The 18,567-nt window shown below is 37.4% G+C and overlaps 1 protein-coding gene across 1 annotated transcript; it reads left to right on the top strand.

Annotated features, from left to right (window-relative positions):
- Positions 1–1,739: 1,739 nt before the first annotated feature.
- On the top strand, positions 1,740–14,335 carry RYBP (ring and YY1 binding protein). The gene is made up of 3 exons (XM_028175379.2): positions 1,740–2,051; positions 7,044–7,222; positions 8,877–14,335. The coding sequence occupies exons 1-3, from the start codon at positions 1,916–1,918 to the stop codon at positions 8,979–8,981; spliced, it is 420 nt and encodes a 139-aa protein (XP_028031180.1). The 5' UTR covers positions 1,740–1,915; the 3' UTR covers positions 8,982–14,335.
- Positions 14,336–18,567: the final 4,232 nt, after the last annotated feature.

Raw genomic sequence — 18,567 nt, 5'->3', positions numbered from 1 at the left:
AAAAATATTAACAAAGACAAACATTGTATAATCTATTCTCAATTTGACAACAGACGTGTCGTCAAGAACAAAAGTTTGACAATAAATAGTATGCATGCGTGTGTGCGTCAAATACATGGTATGTAGTGTGTGTAATGTTTTCTTTATTGATTTAATGTATCTTTTATGCATTATTTAAAAAAAATATTAGCATTGTGCACTTCTTCTCTATATTCTCTATAAGTGTGGAAAATTTCATACTTCTCCGTCCGCGCAATTTTCGTAAAAAGGGATATTTGAGTCGTCTATTATCAAAGGCGGCAATCTGTACATTTAGACAAAAAAATTTTATTGATATGTCAATACAGATTTATTTGAATATAATCGTCTCCTTCAAAGAATACGGTTCAAAACCTGCATTAAATAAAGGTTAATAGTTAACCTGTTATTTATCTAAGATGTCGTTCCGAAGAGTTTTGTGACTGCCAATGGAATACAAAGTCAATAATTCGTTTTTCTGATTTACCAATCATTGTCCAAAAGTCAGATTGCCGCCTTTGATAATAGACGACTCATTTATAGGTCAAGGAAAGCCAGGCTGAAATTAGATTCGTTTAGAAAAAAAAATATTCAAAGTTAGAATTAAACGTTCGTTTTAAATTGATGATTTTCGTGAAAAGATCCAAGATTTTTGAACCACACGTATTTCGCTTCAAGTAAAAAAAAATGAAAGGACTTCTTTCGTAAAACTCAGGTAGAGATTTTATTTCTATCGCCGCGCCGTCACAAAAAAGGGGTCGTTTTCTAAGAAACGGCATAGAAATATTTTTCAAAGGCTTACCGTGCTTCATAGTTTTTCATTTAAACGATTTTAAGCTTTAAAATAAGCACTATAAGACACATAATTGAATTTCTGCGTTTAAGTATCGGTACCTATTTAAAAATGTACACAATTTTGTTGACTGATATTTGGGTTCAGTGGTTTAGTGTTGGTGTGTCATTTGGAATAGATATTTCGAATTTTAAAACGTTTGGAGTTCTTGACCTTTACTTAATGTAGCGGCCCTGTTGTGGCTGGTCAAAGACTGGTGCTATCAGCTAATTCTTTTTGGTTCCAAAGTAATTAATGAATAGATAGGACTAGGTTCATAGACCTTATACTAAGAAGATCAACGCCTCAACAGTCCAAGGAAAGAATAATATTATTATGGTAACGTTTGCGTTATTATTTAATTTTATCAACTAGTTCACCACCATTCTGCCTGTCTTTGCCGCGAAATAGTCATGCTTTCCCTTTTGAATTTTGGGACCAATAATAAAATGACCATATCCGCATTCGGTCTTCTATTAAGCCCAACCAACAATATACTTATCGACGCTTGAAAGGCAAAAGTGACTAAGCGACAATAACTTCTTTGCACATAAATGATAGGCAATAACCATATTCGATGCGCAAAAAATATATATTTCTAGGTCTATTAAAATCATTTCAATCCTACAGCTACTAGCTAGATTCGTTAAAATAAATTTTGTGTTCAGGTATTTCAACTTTAAATTAGTCTACTGTAAAGTTCACGCATTGTCGCTTAGTCAAGTTTGCCTTTCAAGCGTCGTTATGTACTTTATTCGCTGTTTATTATTAAGTTTGAATTTTATTCCAAGAAAAATAAAATCTTAATTCATGAATAACGCCATCTAGTATTGCTATTTTGTAGCTAAAACAGCTCAGATTAATGTGGCGCCTTCACGCTGTTTAACCGACGTAACATTGACGGCTGTCATGGCGTAAAAGTGTACAATCTTTGTGCACAGTAAAACAAAAATAATGATTCCCCGACGCATTAATTCACAATTGTGCATTAGAAATAATAGTTTTCAATCAAAAATATCATGATAGACGTGTCTTAGCTACGTTTAGTTGCGTGTATGCATTAAAATGGACAAGAAAAATGCCATTAGAAGAGCCAAAAGGCCATCAAAAGTGCTGGAAGAAAACTACTGGGATTGTAGTGTTTGCACGTACAGGAATAACGCGGAAGCTTTCAAATGTTCCATGTGTGACGTTAGAAAAGGTAAATAGTGTAACTGAACGCCAATATTTTTCATATATGTAAATTCTGCACACGATTTTGACCTAAATGATCTAATTCACGCACACAGAGCCACGTATCGTCACACGATGATTGTTTCAATGAGCTTTTTATTAATTAACTACGTAGCCTTTTCATATAATAAAACGCTCAGAACTGTAGACATTTATCAAAGGGCATTCACATTACGTATTCAAATTCTAACCTAAAACCTAAACCAAGGACGAAAATTATTGATTAGTCTAAGGGCGACGTTACGAATAAGAGCGAGTCAGTATGAGTTAGCCCACTGAGTTTCTCGCCGGATCTTCTCAGTGGGTCGCGTTTCCGATCCGGTGGTAGATTCTGCGAAGCACTGCTCTTGCTAGGGTCAGTGTTAGCAACTCTCCGGTTTGAGCCCCGTGAGCTCACCTACACACGTTAGGGTGAAGCTGAAATAGCCCCTCAAGGCTATCAGCATAGGTAGGAAAAAAAAAAAAAAAAAAAAAAAAAAAAAAAAAAAAAAAAAAAAAAAAAAAAAAAAAAAAAAAAAAAAGTATGAGATTCATATAAGAATAAAATCTCGACGTATCAAACATAGATTACAAGTTAAAGTTCCGCAATAAAAGTACGGAAAGAAGTAATCATAGTATTTCTTCACCGAAGTCAGTAGTAGAATATAATTTTTTTTTTAAATTGGTAACCATAAACTTCACTAGAGCGGTGCATTTTACTTCCGTCTGCTTCTCTAATAGACCTTCAAAACGGTTTCCTATAATGTTCTTTTTGTATCAAAATAGGCAAAGCATCAAACACGAATTACCTAGATGACCTGACTTAGATTTTTTCGTTTTCTGTACATACAAAGTAGAAAGGTTTGTGTTTTTGTATATCAAAATAGTACATAACACTGGACAAAAAAATTCTAACTGAAAAGTATAATGGCTGTTTCTAATTACAACAAGCAATCTTGAGTATACCATGAGATGGACGTGAATCACCAGAGAATATATACATAACTGCTATTAAAATATTCCGTCATATTTGGCATTTTCATAACTTTAAGTGTATGATGTTAGACATCAGTATTATACTAATTTTGTTGGCAAAGCACTCATTTGTTATGGTATGAAGAGCTTACCGTTATTCAAATAAGTTCTTAATGAGCGAGGGAATTCATGTTGTGATCTCAGTATAACCGCATAGTCCAGAAGATAAAAAAAAATGTACAGTAGAATTCATATACAACGACTTCGCTTATAAAGTCTAACCGCTTTTAACGACGACAATGATTACTCAAGTTAGGTTTCATAGTTAGGTCCTTAGAAAATATAACCGTTTAGTGCGACTCCGTTTTAAGCGTCGCTTATAGCGACCCTTAATTATGAATATTATGATGATACGTCCGATTAAAACGATGCACAATGTTTTATTTACATAACCGACCAATACCTCGGCGCCCCAACTTCACCCCGCTCCCTTTATTAGTGCGTAAATCACAGTTAGTGCTTGTCACTTATTATGACAAGTTCTTAAAGCTCGACAAAATAATTTCTATGACGCGAAAGTGTTTTACAATTTAAGAATAAAGTGCAATATTACACCGATTAGAAGCCGGTGAATCAAATGCAACCCTCGCAAAGGAGTTTGGAGTATCTCATTCTACAATATCAACAATAAAGAAGAATAAAGATAAGATTGAGCCGATGTTTAATGCTTTAATGTTAAAATACAAACATGTAAGGACTTCTACTCATAAGTCGGTGGATAAGGCATTGTTACAGTGGTTCAAGCTTCAGCGCGACTGGGGAATACCCGTGAATGTACCTCTGCTACAAGAGAAAGCAATTTTTCGCTATACAGTTAGACATGCAAAATTTTACATGCTCCATGAGTTGGATAAATATATGTACTTAACATATCGACGCTTGAAAGGCAAAAGTGACTAAGCGACAATAACTGCTTTGTACATAAATGATAGGCAATAACCATATTCGATGTGGAAAAAATATATATTTCTAGGTTTATTAAAATCATTTCAATCCTACAGCTACTAGCTAGATTCTACTACAGCTAGATTCGTTAAAATAGATTTTCTTTTCAGGTATTTCAACTTTAAATTAGTCTACTGTAAAGTTCACGCATTGTCGCTTAGTTACGTTTGCCTTTCAAGCGTAGATATGTACTTTGTACGACATAGTTTCGCCGGTCCCTTGAAAGTCGTTATATCCGGATTCTACTGTATTACTAAATGTACATACATATGCTCTCTGGTAAACAACTGATGTTCTATTTTGGAAACATATTTACTAACCTATATAAATTATCTCTTATTATATAGAAGTGATAAGGCTACTCATTGCCACCACTTGTTTATTTTTATCATAATATACATGTTTCTTGTATGTATAAGATATACTTTCTGCGTATGTTTACTACAAGGATTGCACTATCAATGTGTGTCACTATCGATAAATATTGTCAATAATATGGGAATTTCCACCATGTTGGTTTATAAACTTATAACACGTTTGGAACCTCTGGGTCTGCGGAGGGACTTCGGTTCCCTCTGTATTTTGTACCGTATGTTCCACGGGGAGTGCTCTGAGGAATCGTTCGAGATGATACCAGCATCTCGTTTTTACCCATCGCACCGCCCGCCACCGGAGTGGAGTTCGTCCATACCTGGAGCCACTGCGGTCATCCACAGTGCGTTTCCAGAGATCTTTTTTGCCACGTACCATCCGGCTATGGAATGAGCTCCCCTCCACGGTGTTTCCCGAGCGCTATGACATGTCCTTCTTCAAACGAGGCTTGTGGAGAGTATTAAGCGGTAGGCAGCGGCTTAGCTCTGCCCCTGGCATTGCTGAAGTCCATGGGCGGAGGTTTGAATAATGAGCTATTTACTGGTAGTATGACCTCTTGTGAGTCCGCACGGGTAGGTACCACCACCCTGCCTATTTCTGCCGTGAAGCAGTAATGCGTTTCGGTTTGTATAGTGGGGCAGCCATTGTATACATATATACCTTAGAACTCATATTTCAAGGTGGGTGGCGCATTTACGTTGTAAATATCTATGGGCTCCGATAATCACTTAACATTAGGTGGATGGTGAGTTCGTCCACCCATCTAAGCAATAGAAAAAAAAAATTTTTTTCAATTAAATTATTTTGGAAGTTTTGAAATTCCTAATCGTAAACATAGTCCTACTGACTCTCGACGACTCTTGTTGACTCGTACGTGATTACCACGGTAACTGTAAAAAGTATTAGAAACGTTGAAAATAATAAACGCGAGATCGAACGGTAAAAGTAGCTCTAAATGATATCTGTTACTCGCGAAAATCGAAGAGAAACCTACGTTTTCTATACATAGTACATAGGGTTGCCACGCGTACTTTATAATAAAGTATTGTACGTTTTTGCAGGTTGTTGTACTCTATACTTTATTTGAAAAAGTACACGGAAAGACTTTATTTGAAAAGTTTTAGTCATATGTATTTTTTCGTTAGGCGAAATACATCGATCGCTCAATCGATGTCGCCGCTCGCCAACGCCACAGCACCTAAGCACTCGTTTTTTTAACAATTAAATCGGAACGCAACTTAACCTCGAATGTCATCAATGTCACTGTCACTAATTGTCACAATTTCGTGTTTAATTTTATCAATTGTAATAAAAGCAATTCGACGCTTGAAAGGCAAACGTGACTAAGCGACAATGCGTGGACTTTACATTAGACTAATTTAAAGTTGAAATACCTGAAAAATTCTATTTTAACGAATCTAGCTGTAGGATTGAAATAATTTTAATACACCTAGAAATATATTTTTTTTGCTCATCGAATAAGGTTATAGCCTATCATTTATGTATAAAGCAGTTATTGTCGCTTAGTCACGTTTGCCTTTCAAGCGTCGATATGTATTTAAACATAATAACAATAAATAAACTGTACTTTATTTTAATACCATGTAATTTTTTTCCTACCCATAAAAAAAAGGTGGCAACCCTAATAGTGCAGTTTGAGAATTTCAAAAGCCCTTAACGGAGGGTACATTCATTAATTCCACTGTGCCTCCGGGAGCCGTGTACTAAGCTCCTCGCAGTTTCTAAAATCGTATTTACGACCTTATATTCTGTAGTTGAATTTCAACGGTTACCCACTAAAGAATGTTTGTTAGACGTTTTAAATTAGTTTGTTTGAAAACTATCGATTCAGAATCGTATCGGCCATTGTTTTTGTATTGTCTGTGGTTGTCGCCAGCGGCAGGCGTAATTAAAATAACTTTTGAGGTTTAATCACGTGTTTACTAAAGAACAAACAGTACCTGGGGGCCTGGTAGTTTGTTTTCTGTGTGAATGGAAAAAAAGTAAAATTCGAGTCATTTTCTTTTATTATAGACAAATAGACGGTAGTTCGCAAAATATTCAAATCTCAACGAATAACCTCTTAGCTTTTTTTTTATTGCCCTTGTAAGCAGACGAGCATACGGCCCAACTGAAGGTGACTGCTTAACGTCGCCCATGGACGTCAACAATGACAGGGGCATTGTCGTAAATGACCACCATTTTACTGAGATTATATTTCATCCCATTTCATTACATTTCTATCATTTTTCATATAAAAAAGTTTACTGGTGGTAGGATCTCTAGTGAGCCCGCACGGCTAGGTACCACCACCCTGCCTATTTCTGCCCTGAAGCAGTAATTGTTTTCGGTTTGAAGGGCGGAGCAGCCGTTGTAACTATACTGAGAACTTATATCTCAAGGTGGGTGGCGCATGTATGTTGTAGATGTCTATGGGTTCCAGTAACCACTTAACATTAGGTGGGCTGTGAGCTCGTCCACCCATCTTAGAAATAAAAAAAATCATTAAAATTAAAATAAGACTTGACCTAAAGGTCTTGGTTACCAGGTCAGAAAATTTCTTAAAAAAAAACTCACAAGCGCTTCAGCGGCAAACAAATCATTTAACGCAGGTGACGTTTCCGCTAAGGTACATCGACCCGCAAGCCTCGGCTCAACCCCGCTCTGGTGGCCGCGCAAGCGTCCGGCACGGCGCCCACGGGCAGCTCGGTCCAGAAGCGGCCTCGATCGGCGAACTCGTTCAAGAAGAAACGACGCCACCCGCCGAGACTCAACAACGTGGACCGCAGCTCGGCCCAAACCAGAGAGGTACGAAGTGACTTAAGTTCAAACTTATTGGAATATTTAGGATATCTATTATAATATACAGATCGGGGAAAAGGTTTCTTTTCTTCGTATTTTATACGCAAATACAATATATTCTATTGTATAGTACATTGTATTACGCAAACACGCGGGATGAGATGTCCTACTTTTTTCCCGCGGTGCACATACTATTTTTTCTCCTACCAGGCCGAAAGTTCGTGAAGTACCGAGCCAGGGTCCAGGGGCGACGCCCTGGCGGGGGTAGGGGGGGTTGGAGCCATACGCATAAAAAAAACAATTGAAATGTTTTTTTAATTTTTAAATAAACTACTACTAATTGAATAAGAACTGTCTGATGAACTCATCTTTGTTTAATACTTCACTATTAAATTTTATTGCCTTTTGTTTATTTCACTTTTACATTAAACACAATACTGCAAATTACCCGAGCACAACAATGGCGGAGAATTTTAGGTGCGTGAGAGCAGACGTAGACACTAATGCGCATGCGCACTTGTCTGTACCCAGGAAGAAAAAGTTACACTTTCTTCCCTGTACAGCGGGACGAAAACCGAACTTTCGGCATCGGTAGGAGAAAAAATCTTAACTTACATATCGAGGGGTAAGAGCCTATTTCGTTTAAGCGACATTTCTCTTAATACGCGACATTTATCTTTGTAATTAAAGATGCGTTTTATTTGGTATTAGCATCAACAGTTCGATGTTTTAATTGAACTACACTTATGTTTACTCTTTCAAATAGCTAAAGAAGTCTTTTTTGGTACGATATTTTTTCCAAATTTGAAACTATGTGTCGACATTTTCGCAACTTCACACATTTACATAACCGACATTTTGGCTGTGAAGTTGCGAAATAGTCGTTTAAATCAAATAATCTTTCACCACTCGATATATACTATACAGAATCTGTTCCCGCTTTTATTAGCTTGTCCTCTATTAATTGATCTATTTAAGTAACTGAAATTTACAACGCATTTTTTTTAATAAATTTTAAGAATTCCCATTATTATTATCTTATATTCGCTTACAAAATTTGGACACACATCAAACACCGACAAATATGCAATAATTTTACTGCTTCGACCTAATATCGTTACCAGAATAACCAGGTTTAAAGAATATATGTATTTTAATGACCTGTTTCTGCTGCGAAGCACCTATAGGGCCACCCCGTCTCCAAAACAATGAAATAATTGTTAATAGATATGCTTTAACAAAAACCGACTTCAAATAGATAAAAAAAGATATTCCAAAGCAAATTAATGTACACTAAAAACAATAATCATCGAAATCGGTTGGCGTGATATTGAGTTATTGAGCTATTCATCTGTTTGTCGAGCACGTACTTAATGCAAATTTAAGACTTATATGGTTTTCTCATGGATACCATTATCAGAACTGGACTAAATTGGCCACACGGAAAGCGTCAGCGTTCTAATAAAAAAATAATCATCAAAATGGATTCACCCAGTCAAAAGTTATGAGGTAACAAACATAAAAGAAAGAAAACGTCGAATTGAGAACCTCCTCCTTTTTTGAAGTCGGTTATTAAACTATCTCTATAGTGACGTCATAAGTTAGTAAGTAATAGCCGGGACAGTAGCGGCGTTGTTTGACTGAAATATTATCTTCTTAGGTAACAGTGAGTGGCGTTACCGTTGTCATAACCGAATACAAACCGAAGAAATCGGTTTCCAGCAGCTCGAGTGACGTCGAATCTTCAAACGACGCGCGACCTTGATCTCCAGTGCACACCCGATCCCGCACCAGCATAACAAAGCTCTCAACATGATACCTTACTGGTGGTAGGACCTCTTGTGAGTCCGCACGGGTAGGTACCACCACCCCGCCTATTTCTGCCGTGAAGCAGTAATGCGTTTTGGTTCGAAGGGTGGGGCAGCCGGTGTAACTGAAGACCTTAGAACTTATAATCTCAAGGTGGGTGGCGCATTTACGTTGAAGATGTCTATGGGCTCCAGTAACCACTTAACATCCATGTGGGCTGTGAGCTCGTCCACCCATCAAAGCAATAAAAAAAAACGCTGATAACTTTAGTACGGGATCAGTGCACTAAGCGTCATTACTGCTTCTCGAACTTTCTTTTGGACTATTTAAGATAATTAAGTTGCGTTTAAAAGCTACAATTGTACTTAATGTGGCAGTATTGTGTCGTTTTAACGTTTTTCCTAACCTAAACGTAATAAATACGTTATTTTGAAAGCGATCTAAAAGGTATTGCTGTTGTTTAAATTGACCTCGATGTTGTTTACTTTTTTATGGGATTTTATGAACTGGTAACTAATACCTTTGAGTCATGTCTTATTTTAATTTATATTCTTATTTTTATGAAAAATGATAATATGGAGTGAAATGAAATGAAGATGATTAATTTGAGACATTAATTGACTAGGATGAAATTAAATGAAATGAGATAAGATGATATGTGATGAAATATTATAATCTCAGTAAAATGGTGGTCGTTTACTGAGATTTTTTCAGTGGACTTTTTGGAGGATCCCGAGAAGTTATGTTCAGCGGCTTTGTTTCATTTTCCCACATTTTTTCACTTTCACAGATATTAAACAGTTAATAAACCCATTTAAACCTGAAGAAACACTAAATAGACAAAATAAAACAAATCACACAACTTCACTCCTCGCGTCCCCGCCAAAAAGTCCCGATGTCGTTTACGGAAATATAATATACATAGTTTAGACATAGGCTAGCTTTCCGCTCGCATCTACTGCCGTGTGGACAGGCTTGTTTTGACGTCACTTCGTCATTTTGTTAAAGTATTTACAAATCACATGCATATGTCTTCTTCATTTGTCGGTTGGTCAAAATCGTATCAAAATTTGCGCGTCTTAGAAGTGAGCGGGGAGACAGACCGGAACATGCCGTGTATTTCAGAGAAGATATGTACAATTTAGAGCAATAGGAATGGGACAATTCAATTTGTTCGAAACTGAAAACACTAAAGTGTACAGCGCTGAGACTAAAACGGAAGGTTCTTTTGTATTCGCTTTACTGTAGTTGAAATTTAGATTTAGACTGACCTAGTTATATTTTATCTATAAAATATGGTACTACTGTTGACAGTCCAAGTGCATGATCTTGAACATTGCATTCGAATTGTTTGGCATGGGCGATGTTAACCAGCGATCATGCAGTATGATCGTCTGTATACCTACATAAGTAAATGTAAAAGTTATGATATATAAGCTAATGTTTTTTTTTTTATTAATTTATTTATTTATTATAATAAAGTGATTTTTTAACATCACACTTATCGAATTGGAATTAATTTTAATTTATATTTATTTGCTGTTCAATAATTAAATTATATTGTTTTTAATGACGTTTGTAACTGAGCTTTACGCACCTAATGCCATTTAAATTGTTTCAATAAATTATTCTAGTTTATTGCTTGTGTGTAAATTTAGTATATTGTATATATATATATAAATTTGAAAGAAATAAATTGAGACCAGCGGGTCACTGCCAGGAATGTAAATATGAATTGGTAACCATAGTAGAAAGAAATATGTAAGTAACTAATTGGTAATAATGCTTTTCTTTTAAGAAATGCTAAAATATATACATTCACTGCCAGGAATGTAGATATGAATTGGTAACCATAGTAGAAAAAAATATGTAAGTAATTGGTAATAATGCTTTTCTTTTAAGAAATGCTAAAATATATACATTATAATGTAGTTTTTTTTTATTTAAATTTGTATGTGTAATTTATTTATAACATATAATGAAACAGAAGTGTTTGTACATTGAAGATATTGTATGTGGTATATTATGTTGATAAATTTCATCAATTTCTTTGCTCGAATGTTGGTCCTCTATATTTGTTATTACGAAACACCATTGATCCTCTTATAATGAAGCTATTTGTGTTGAAAGCTAGTTGATAAGATTTAAAATTGTTACGATGGGAACCGAAGGTATAGAAAAGTTTCGCTTATAATAATCATTAATTTGTCGATTAAAAAAACCAACAAACCGAACCGTGGACTAATTAATGTAGTGGGATTTTGGTTTGGACACTTTGGGTGATAGAAACATAATCACGTTACGACTTAAACTTAAAGGAGCGTATTGTTATCAATATATAATATTATATTTATTAAATATCCAAAAAAATGAAGTAAAGAAAATCTTCAAAATTTTCCAGCGACATTTTTTATTTTGAATTATTAAGAAAATGTGTTTGTTAATTCGAAAATATAATTGATTTGATTTGAGTTTGATTTGGTAGAAAACAAATGTATATATTGAGTTACTACATTTACTACAGTTTTTATTTAATTAACTACACTCGTAATGTTCCCTAAAATCGAAATGCTACTGTTTACATCTTATTGGTTTCAATAATTTTCAAGGTATGTAACAGTTTGCTTCATTATTGAAAAGTAATCAAAAAGACAAATAATGAGTGTGTCGTTAATTGAGTTTGGTTTTCAGGTAGACAATAATATAAATAATACTATTAAAGTAAAAATAGATGAGAATTATGTATTATATGTAGATGAAGTTGCTGCCAGATATCTAGAAGCGTAGCACTCATTCGCCTTTCGAAAAGGGGACATTCTTTGAAATAAATAAAATCTTACAAAATGTAGCAAGGAATAGTTGTACACGTAATTTACATAAAAAGGGTAACATTGGTATGATTGGTATGATCCTTATAAAATTACTTAACTACTAATACCTAGGATGAAGTTCTTTCGAAGGCTCACTTGGCTGAGTCGTTTTGTAAATTAAGTTTAGCTGTACCGTCGGGAATTAACTATGGTATGGGCGACGATAACCTACGATCTCGCGCCGCATGATCGTGGTGTTATGGGCGTTTTTCACTATTCGTAATGTTGCATGCTCGCGTGCCTTGGTTAGTTGTTTTTTAAGATAATTATATCGCGTAAGTAGAATAAAAACCGTTAAAAAAATTAATTACAAACCGTCCATTGAAACAGCGGTAGTGATTTACCGATGACCAAATTGGAAATCGTTTCGCAGTAGATATGCGTGCCTTTTGTACTGTACTGTAAAAATTGCCTTACACATAGCTGACCTGGGTCTTACGGCTACTCTGACCGGGTTCTGACCCCGGACGGAGATCGAACGTCGGGTGTAAGAGTGCAGGGGAGACGCTTAGTGCGGTAGGGCCCTTAAATTCATTGGGCCCGCGGTCTGCTCCCAACATCAGCAAATCGTCAAGTCCCACATACCCCGTGCGCCCCCTAGGTCTTACGGCGACTTAAGGGTCCTTTTTTGTTTTTTGTTTTTGTAAACCATAGATATGACCTATGAAACAATTTAGCAGTTTTCCTTTACCCTTTATATAAATTAATTGAGGGTAGAAAGTAAGTATATGTAAAAAAAATACTATTTTACTATTGTACTAACTTATGGTTATCTTAATATATCTACTTTTATTGTTTCTTAAATTCTAATTTAAAGGCTAGTCAACGCGTAGCTCTTTGAAATCTTGTCTTGTCGGCTCCTAATATTTTCTTTCTTTTTTCTTTTGCTGATCCAACCAGTCAACGATTATTTTTTCTTTTTTTTTGTCTATGACGCACATTTTTAAATTTGGATATTTATCTTCTATTGGATTGAGGTTTATTCGGTTTTCAATAGTTTTAAGTTACCAGTTTTTATATAAACATGCGACCCCTAATTTTGTGTTCCACAAGTTATTTAAGTATTTATTGTAGCTTTAAGGAGTTTATTAATAGTAGAAACACTCAAACTACTTTGTAGAAATACAAAGGGGAAAATGTGTAATTTAAAAATAAATTGAACACAGAGACTTCAAGAGTAGAATAGAATGATTAAACATAACAATGGAATCACTAAGAGGTGGATAAGATAAACCAAAAAAAAAATATAATAAAAAATCGGTTTACAAATTACTGAGGAAAAATCGATGCACATACACACATAAAACAGTTTTTGTGTAAACCTAAAGGTGTCTAAAGCATTTAGATCCGGATATTGTAGGTTCAATAGGAACGTTAAAATAGACAAAACTATTTGGCGGACATATTTGACATTAGTAGTCGTCGTCGTGGCCTAAAGGATAAGGCGTCCGGTGCATTCGTATCTAGCGATGCACCGGTGTTCGAATCCCGCAGGCGGGTAACATTTTTTCTAACAAATATTCACGATTGACTTCCACGGTAAAGGAATAATATCATGTAATAAAAATCAAACTCGCAAAATTATAATTTGCGTAATTACCGGTAGTAGGACCTCTTGTGAGTCCGCACGGGTAGGTACCACCACCCTGTCTATTTCTGCCGTGAAGCAGTAATTAATGCGTTTCGGTTTGAAGGGTGGGCCAGCCGTTATAACTATACCGAGACCTTAGAACTTGTATCTCAGGGTGGGTGGGCATTTACGTTGTAGATGTATTTGGGCTCCAGTAACCACTTAACACCAGGTGGGCTGTGAGCTCCTCCACCCATCTAAGTAATAAAAAAAAATCTACTTCTATCTTTAAGGGCCTTTTGTGACTTGTCTCCGTTATTTTCCCGCGTTGCAATCTCGGCACAAAAGCTAGGTCTAGTCTGCCTGCCCACCGGAGCGGTTCGCGGCAGCAGAGCGGAGCAACGGATTAAGGCGGAGCGGAGTTGCGTAAAACGTCCTTACACCGGAGTGGAGCGAGAAAGTAATGCGTAGCGGAGTTTAGTATCTACGCGATGAGTCAGCTCGCACTCGCTTCCCCGATCCGCTTACTTTTATTTATTTCTTAGATGGGTGGACCAGCTCACATCCCACCTGGTTTTAAATGGTTACTGGCGCCCATACACATCTACAACGTAAATGCGCCACCTACATAAGTTCTAAGGTCTCAGTATAGTTACAACAGCTGCCCCAACCTTCAAGTCGAAACGCATTACTGCTTCACAGTAGAAATAGGCGGGGTGGTAGAAGTGATGAGTATTAATTAAAACTGTAATTGTAAATAACTTTAGGTGAATTTGTACGATGATGTTGTATGTTGCAAGCGGTGAATGTTAATTATTTTTAAGTATTCTGTAACTTATGTAATGTATATAAAGGATGTGGATTTTATTATTTTGTTGTTGTTTTTTTGAGCGTATTGTAAAAAAACGAGAGGTTTTAGGTTTTAACCTACCCCTTATAAATATAAAGAAATAATTGGAATAAATCATGCAGTCATCCACGCCCATTTTAAGATTACCTGTGTTATGGGTACCGGAGTCTGACAAACGTACCTATATTCTTTTAAATATATACATATATAGATAATGAACACCTAGACAAAGAGCAAACAACCCTGTTCATCACAAAATGTTTGCTGATGTGGGAATCGAACCCAAGACCCTCGCCGCAGCAGTCATCCGCTCGAACTACCGTACCACCGAATTCAGCCACTACATGTGACAGTTTTTGTGTGAACCAATGAGTCAAAATGCGCTCTTGACAGACATGCAAGGATCAAAAGTGCGCAGGTAAACGTGATCCATTCCCTGGAAAGCTCTTAAAGCTCGCGTAATATATATAATTTACCCGATCCTGAAGATGGAATACGAGTTAAAGCTAAGGTGTTCCACGTCACAAGAGACCGTTGACCTCTTGCGTCAGCTGATCTGTGGGTAGTACCAAAACAATTTTTCGACATGGATTTCTCATCGCATCAGTCACGCGTTATTTGTTCGCTGTACAGCAAAAAATTGTATCTCGGGTGGACAGGTCGCCTTGGGGTAATAGGTAAGGTCCATTTGTTTTATATTTATTGTGGTAAAAGCTAGAATTTTATTTCTATTCATAAATGTATAGTACTGGGCAATAAGATATAAGATGCCATAGTACAATTCTAAATCATTTAAATTTGGGGATGTTAACAACTCTATATATATTCTGAACTGGGCGCGACTATACTCCACCGCATTTGTCGAACGACTGACCGAAACGTAACGCATGTAGTGTGCGAAAGGGACAATGCTCTACAAAGCCGAAATTAGCCGAATGCCTCTTTCTGGAGGTCGAAGTGCATTATTTCTTGCCCAGTACTTTACATTCTACATTTAAATTAAATTGTGGGATTGTGGGGAGGCACTGAAGAGTTACGTTGTTCTATGGTGGGTGGGACTATTCCTACGTTGTGTTTACTGACTAGGTTTTATTGAACAAAATACTATAAAGAATGTAGCAGGAATATTCTTGTAACTACCCAATTAAGGTAAGTGGAAATTCGAGTACTCCCATTAGACGTGTCCGTAACATGACTTTATTTGCTAGTTTTTGTTTTAATTAAGCGGTTGGGTATTTTGTGATATGCCCAATTCTGCCCCGAACTAGTAACGTGTCTTGGTTAGAAGTGTGACCATCGTTATACAATTGTGACTTAGACCTCATGTCTCAAGGTGGATGACCAATTAACCCCGGACCTTGCTGTTTCACCTGTCTTCGCCTATAAAAAACTAAAATACTGTGTCGTTTGGTTTGGTTTTAAAACGCGCATCCCATACTTTGTGTGCTTAGTGCGAGTTTTTTAACGTTATCGATATCGCAAAAGTTAACCAAACTTTGTATGCAGTTGGAGCAGCGCCCCTAATGGCAAACGTAGGTAATCGATCCCATGCCATACAAATATGAGCTAACTTTTACGCTATCGAGAACGTTAAAAAACTCGCACTTAGCATTCGGATAAAGTCTGCAGTGATCGAATGTTAAACTGAATTGACATCAGTTTATCTGCCCTAGTCTCGGGAGTCCAAACCTGTAACTTCAAGCACGAAAACCTATCGAATTCGTAATGTAAATGTGTCGAGTCCTCGATACGAAAACGGGTCATTACTGGACACGGGTAGTTCCAGACCGAAATAGTTCCTGGAACTATGTTCTCATTATGGAACTATATCATTCAATCCGAGTTGTCAAAAATAACAGGTTCACACAGTTTCGTTCCAAGTGAACTGTTAAGCAGTTAGGAGGAACTACGAACGAATAGTATTTGTGGAACTATGAACGCATGAAACATGACGGACATGATTAAAGCATAGGACTCCACCCGAACGAGTCCCGAAATCACATTAGACGGTAGTACTCGATAGCTAGACAGCCTTCGAGATTTACGTTACCGTATGTCAAAACAATTTTCGTGCTCTTGATTATGAGTATAAGCTTCGACTTTCGAGAACGTGACGAATCGATTGCGTAACGAAAGTACGAGTAAGTAAATTCATACGTACTGTTGAAACTGATTGTTTTTACGAATGGTAGGGGCGCTGTTTAGATCATTTTTTCTCGACTGCGTTACGAATACTTTTTCGATAGTCATTCGTGCTCGCCCCTCTGATGCGCCTTGAAGTTGTCGTTAACAATTACCAAAGCAGCGGGTATCGTACCGTCCACCATTGTCTTTTCAGTCGTGAATCATCGTTTGAAGATGTGTATGTCATTGCGGTCGAAGGTCGCATCGTAGCGCTCCTTCACAAAGCTCCAAAAGCTGGATTTACGTCTCGCTCTGTGAGGTCCTGGCCTTTGGTGACATGATTTGAGGGGCCGCAAAATTTTTGACATACCAATATTTCAGAAACGAAAAAAAGTAAAGACTGTTCTCTGAAAATGAATTCGAATAAAAAGAATTGTATCAAAATTAATAAAATTTATTCTAATATAAAGGGTGGCGAGATAAACAGGGCCTAAGGTGACATCAAGCTTAAATCCGTCACTGATATTAGGTATAGTTGTTGCAAAGTACGACTGCGCGCCGCCCTTAGTTGTGTGAGTGACCAATCTGTATACGCGTCAATGTAGGCTGTATGTACCTTTTTTTCCTATTTAAGCTGATAGCCTTGAGAGGCTATTTCAGCTTCTCCTTGACGTATAGGTGAGCTCACGGGGCTTAAACCGGGAGTGTTGCTAACACTGACCATAGCAAGAGCAGTGCTTCGCAGAATCTACCACGCGATAGGTAACGCGACCCACTGAGAAAATCCGGCGAGAAACTCAGTGGGCTGTCTATGGGTTAATTCACTCGTCGAGCCCTTCGGGTTCGGCAAAGACGGTGACTGGTGCTTGAGGTACCTAAAAGCACCGTCAATACATCGGGAGGATCGAATCCCGCAGGCGGATACCAATTTTTCTAATGAAATGCGTATTTAACAAATGTTTACGATTGACTTCCACGGTGAAGGAAAAACATCGTGTAATAAAAATCAAACCCGCAAAATTATAATTTGCGTAATTACTGGTGGTAGGACCTCTTATGAGTCCGCACGGGTAGGTTCCACCACCCTGCCTATTTCTGCCGTGAAGCAGTAATGCGTTTCGGTTTGAAGGGCGGAGCAGTCGTTGTAATTATACTGAGACCTTAGAACTTATATCTCAGGGTTTGTGGCGCATTTAGATTGTAGATGTCTATGGGCTCCAGTAACCACTTAACACCAGGTGGGCTGTGAGCTCGTCCACCCATGAAAGCAATAAACGAAAACAAAAACACATTTAAACCGCTTTCGCACATGGGCAACGCTTAGCTTCCGAATTCCGGAGCGAGACCGGCGTGACGCGGCCATAACCGGCGTCCCCGTCGTAAACCGAACGTAAAGAATACTTTTCACTTTAGGACGGCTCGTTAAGCGGCAGGTGAGTTCGTAAATAATTTTACGGCTTCGCTGTAAACGGCCCAGTGCATGGAGGCAGCAGTGGGTCAACCGAAATTACAGATTCGAATGCTAACACGGTCATATCACTCGATACGAACGCATCGGGCGATTTATCCTTTAGGCTACGGCGACTTCAAAGCCATTTAGCGTGCCATTTATCTTTTTATTTATTGCTTAGATGGGTTGACGAGCTCACAGCCTACCTGGTGTTAAGTGGTTACTGAAGCCCATAGACAATTACAACTTTTGTTTTTCCTAACTAAGCTGAGAGCCTTGAGAGGCTATTTCAGCGTAACCTTAACTAGTAGGTGAGCTCACGGGGCTTAAACCTAACGACGTTGCTAACACGAACCCTAGCAAGAGCCGTGCTTCCCAGGATCTACCATCGGATCGGAAACGCGATCCACTGAGAAGATCCGGCGAGAAACTCAGTGGGCTGTGTCTGAGGGTCATTTACAACGTAAATGCGCCACCCACCTTGAGATATAAGTTCTAAGGTCTCAAGTATAGTTACAACGGCTGCCCCGCCCTTCAAACCGAAACGCATTACTGGTGACACGCTTGTAGGCTGAATGTAGTGGAAGTCATTGCCGATAAATTAAAACAAAAAAAAAACTTGCAAACCTAAGATTTAAACCAACACATTAAGTCCTAAATGAGTAGCTATATCAGAGG

The sequence above is a fragment of the Bombyx mandarina genome, chromosome 28 (genome assembly GCF_030267445.1).
Source record: "Bombyx mandarina strain Sakado chromosome 28, ASM3026744v2".
NCBI lineage: Eukaryota > Metazoa > Arthropoda > Insecta > Lepidoptera > Bombycidae > Bombyx > Bombyx mandarina.
Note: the sequence above shows the minus strand (reverse complement) of the source record. Positions and strands in the feature narration are given on the sequence as shown.

Excerpts from the sequence above, each read along its gene's own strand:
- RYBP (XM_028175379.2), top strand. The coding sequence starts at position 1,916 with ATGGACAAGAAAAATGCCATTAGAAGAGCCAAAAGGCCATCAAAAGTG. Across the intron at positions 2,052-7,043 it reads CATGTGTGACGTTAGAAAAG|GTACATCGACCCGCAAGCCT; the intron begins GTAAATAGTGTA and ends GTTTCCGCTAAG. Across the intron at positions 7,223-8,876 it reads GCTCGGCCCAAACCAGAGAG|GTAACAGTGAGTGGCGTTAC; the intron begins GTACGAAGTGAC and ends TTATCTTCTTAG.